Genomic DNA, 4,295 nt, shown 5'->3' with positions numbered 1-4,295 from the left:
AGAAGCTGCGTTACAAGTGGAAAACAACAGAGAACGGAAAAAGGTAATTTGCAAAGAAAAGTGGCCTCTGTAATGAATGGCAATGATTCACATGATGTACAGAGAACCTGTAACAATGCTTTTGAGTGTTATAAGGTTTGAACGTTTGTAATAACAGCATACTGTAAGGTAAAAATACATACATAGGTAAAAAAAAAATACATGAGTAAAATCAATTATTTCTACCCGTGTCACTAGTGAAAAACCTTTCAAATTCATTTTGGAAATTTAAAAATAAACCAGATACAAGAAGGGTGAAATGGTGGCTGAAAGGGTGAATGATAGACCATAGGAATGGCATCATTTCCTTTGTAAACATTATCTAGCCTTAAAAAGAACCATTGTTTTAATATTATCACAGAGTTCTTCATATTGAGCAGACAAATAGCAGGGGACATTAGAAAATAAACAAGAATTCCATCTGGAGCTGGTATTTCAAAGTTTTTACATAACTGTAAGAATTGTAACAAAATACTGTGAAATCTGATTCCACCGACATTCATCATATGATTGTCTTGACATATTTGTGGATGATTCCATCTATCAACCCAAGACTGACTCTAAAGGATTCTTGATGCTTGAGAGAGGAATGAAATGTATGAAGATCAGTCTGGCGGCCTAGGTCCTGGATGGGTGATGAATGGATTTCCTGATCAATCTTTAAAGTGACTCTCCCTGCTGGCAATGGAGGAGGTGGGTAACTTTGGAGACCAGCCTGAGACTTTGAGTCATTGTTAGATGATGTTTCAGTATGACTCTTTTCAAGCAGTTTCTTCAAAAGACAGGATAACTGTGGACTCAGAAGAAGAACAAGGGTTCCACCAACACAGAGGACTCTAAAGAAGAAGCATCAGACAGACAGGTCTTAATAAAAGCATTTTCATTGAAATAGCAGGATGAAATGTTGGCGATTTCAGACAAAGTGGAGGTAAGGGACAATAACTTAATTAATATACAAAAAATAACATTTTATGGAGACACAAACCTCTCCATCTCAGTAAGGATGAGAGGCAACTTGGCAGCCATATCAACTTTGTTGCCAAACTTCCTGCCAAACGGCAGGTCACACACGACAACATCTACCCTGCCGTCAGACAGCGGTATCACTGCATACACAGAACACATACTGAGAGGTCAGAGGTCACAAAACACACAGTAGGGATACTACTAGCAAGGTTATAAACGTTTTGCACATCTTTAGAAAGGTATTGTGGTATTGGACAGGGTGTTGGCTCTTTTCTTACTCATTGATGAAGCTTTCGTTAAGTGTATTCTGTTTTCAACTTCTGCAAACTCTATGTTCTCATTCGCTCTCTGGATCTGTCCATCATCAATGTCCATACCAAGGAAAAGGGCATCCTAAAAATTCCAGTAAGAGAGTCTATATCAGATGATGCTACTTTTTGATTGTTGGCTATGAAATACGGTATTCTGTACTTTACTAAATAAAGAAAAAAACAAAATAGTGTAACTATACTCGAACAATGTCTGCATATTCAAAGCTTTCCAAAACCTATGAAGTGTAATTACGGTAAGCCTTTTATACACAGGCTGTATAGATTTCTGGCCTCACCGTGTGTTCCTGTGCTGCTTCTATCAAAATAGTCCCCACACCGCACATTGGGTCAAGGACGCAAAAACCTGGCTGGGAGGCAAGAAAGCACATACAGTTTGTAAACTGAGGGGCCACATTAAACTATAACTGGAATGTAGCGTGAAGTCTTAAAATGTCTTTATGTACAAAACCACTTTGTTTTAAAATTAATAGTTAAAGAAGACGCAGGCAATAAGTATCGGTACCTGTATCTGAGCCAATGAGGCGATGGCCCAGGCTATAGTGGACCTTAGTCCAGTATTTTTAATGTAACATCTGTTCGCCAGAGGTAACCTGAGGGATGGAGACAGAAAATCATTTAAAAGAGAAACATTGTTCTTCCTCATCATGTGCTAGAGCCAACAGATGCCAACATAGTTATTATTGATGAGTTAAAGATCAGAAACCTGCTTAATGGGATCCCCATCAGGCAATGATCATCACTCAAATGAATGTTCACCTGCAGCAGAGAGCAAACCAAAATAAGAGAAGAGAAGAGAAGAGAAGAGAAGAGAAGAGAAGAGAAGAGAAGAGAAGAGAAGAGACCTCTAATTGTGGATTCTTCAGGTCAGTCTTCCAGCCAAGGTGTCTGCTCAAACCTACTCCAATTACTTTGCTCACCTCCTAAGTTAGATACAGAATACCAAAGCATAATATCACATATAATTTATAGCCACCGTAGAACTGCACACACATGACAAATGGAAATAAATAAATATGTATCATGTTTTGAATGCTTTCTGTAGTAGCGACTTATTGATTATTTCCTTGATATTATATTTAGAAGAGATGTCAGTTCTACCTGTGGAGTGAAGCATCGAGACAAAGATCCACTACACTTGCAGTTGATTCTGAATGAGATTGGGGCAGAAGGAAGCTGGGTCGTACTGAGTCGCATTGGAATCTGACTTGCTTCTCCAGAAGTATTAGCTGATCATGAAAGCATAATAAATGAAAGTGAAAAGAAATTAAATAAATCTGAAAATCTAAAATCACTTCTCACCTTTTTTTGCGTCGTCTTTAGATTGGTCCGTTAAAGTATTGTGCCTATTCCTAATGCCACTAGTATTTTCCTGCGGTGGAAAGGTCCACTTCTCCTCATCAACATCATCATCTCTCTTTCTCTTCTTTCCCGTTCCAGATGGTTCATTCCTCTTTTGAACAACACTATCTTCTCTTGTACTTCCTTTTGATAGCCTGACAGGATACGATCTGTATACCATCTCCCTCTGCAGGCGAGTCCATGTCCTTACAGCGCTGGTCCACTGCTCAATGTCCCCCAAAAGTCGGGACTGCAACGCGGAGGCTGCTTTTGCTGTTGACGTTATCAAGAGCAATTTCAAGACCAAGAAAATCCCGTAAAGGCCTGAAAGTTAGTGCCGAATCTGCGCCTTTGATGTGTTTGCTGTTCTGGTACCTGGGTTTGTCTTTGCCGTAATGGAAACTGGGTGGTCTTGTTTCAGGAAAAGGAAAATTCTCTCTGCAGCTTTCAGCTGACAAAGTCTGTTAACATCAGCAGTGGAGCTGAATATCACTTTACCTGGGATCTGATAAACCTGACCACACGAAAGAAAAAGACACAGAAATAATGACAAAATATGACACAGCCTAAACATAACAAAAGAAAAATATTAAAATGAAAAATGAGGCGCCCTGTTATAGATAAGCGTAAGATAATATGAATAAAATCCTCCGAAGAAGAAAACATCGTTTTAAAAACAACCATTTAATATGTACATTTTAAAGAATCCTTAATAATTAATAATCCGAAATAACAACCAGATCCAGATTATTTTTAAAAAAAAAGTAATTTTCAACTATTGAAAAAACGTGATCAAACAGCGTTTTTATTACATGTTAAAAACTCTGAAACTGGGCAGATTTTCGGACACTCACATCTTCAGCCGCCAGATTCTTCTTCAACTCTTCAAGTAAAAAAAGTTCCATCCCTTTACCAGCAGTGCAGTAATAACGAATTAAATTTCCATCGTTTTTCGATTCAGCCATTCTGCATCTACAAAGTATTTAACTCAACAAAACATCCAACTCAGCTTCTACAGGGTGCATCTTCTACTTCACAGGTGTTCCGCCATATTGGAATAGTTGTTTACACCGGAAACGGAAATGACTTTTCAGAATACAATGACCCCATACGGCCAATAGATGTCTCTCTTTCACAGTGGATAACGGCACTGATGATCGATCATCGAGCGCATTTGTTTAATTCAATTTTTTTTTAAAGATAACTCTCCATACGTGTGACTAATTAACTGTAAAATGTGCCCAAATCATATTATATCGATTTGATTTTCATTAAATTGTAATAAAGGAATTTAGTAAAGATACATTTTATAGTTATTATCAGGGTTTTTAAAATTATTATTTCGTAACTGCTTCCTTTACACGTAGAGTATTTCGTCAAACATGCACCAAGAACCCTTAAGTGTTATGCTGTGTGCCGCATTTGAATCTGAGTGCGAAATATGTTCAGCTCTGCTGCATTGTCGCCTGCAGGCAGATGTGAACAGGTGTTCTTCCAAATCAGGAGAGGAAGGAGACTTTTAAATTCTGCAGCATAAATTAAGACTTTGGTTTTAGAAGTTAGTTTTTCCTCTAAAGGTTATTTCTTTTTTGTCAATATTCCTGTAAAAAAAAAAAAAAA

At 37.8% G+C, this 4,295-nt stretch overlaps 1 protein-coding gene across 1 annotated transcript; it reads right to left on the bottom strand.

Annotated features, from left to right (window-relative positions):
- Positions 1-124: 124 nt before the first annotated feature.
- On the bottom strand, positions 125-3,755 carry thumpd2 (THUMP domain containing 2). Its single transcript, XM_011603103.2, has 11 exons — positions 3,530-3,755; positions 3,051-3,189; positions 2,637-2,948; positions 2,436-2,563; positions 2,180-2,257; positions 2,041-2,093; positions 1,840-1,927; positions 1,613-1,684; positions 1,284-1,398; positions 1,025-1,145; positions 125-875 (listed from the first exon to the last, which is right to left on the bottom strand). The coding sequence occupies exons 1-11, from the start codon at positions 3,638-3,640 to the stop codon at positions 542-544; spliced, it is 1,551 nt and encodes a 516-aa protein (XP_011601405.1). The 5' UTR covers positions 3,641-3,755; the 3' UTR covers positions 125-541.
- Between the last annotated feature and the right edge of the window lie 540 nt (positions 3,756-4,295).

Source organism: Takifugu rubripes, chromosome 4 (assembly GCF_901000725.2).
Source record: "Takifugu rubripes chromosome 4, fTakRub1.2, whole genome shotgun sequence".
NCBI lineage: Eukaryota > Metazoa > Chordata > Actinopteri > Tetraodontiformes > Tetraodontidae > Takifugu > Takifugu rubripes.
This window is presented reverse-complemented; position numbering and strand designations above follow the sequence as displayed.

Excerpts from the sequence above, each read along its gene's own strand:
- thumpd2 (XM_011603103.2), bottom strand. The coding sequence starts at position 3,640 with ATGGCTGAATCGAAAAACGATGGAAATTTAATTCGTTATTACTGCACT. Across the intron at positions 2,564-2,636 it reads TAAAGACGACGCAAAAAAAG|CTAATACTTCTGGAGAAGCA; the intron begins GTGAGAAGTGAT and ends TTTCATGATCAG. Across the intron at positions 2,258-2,435 it reads CTCGATGCTTCACTCCACAG|GAGGTGAGCAAAGTAATTGG; the intron begins GTAGAACTGACA and ends TATCTAACTTAG.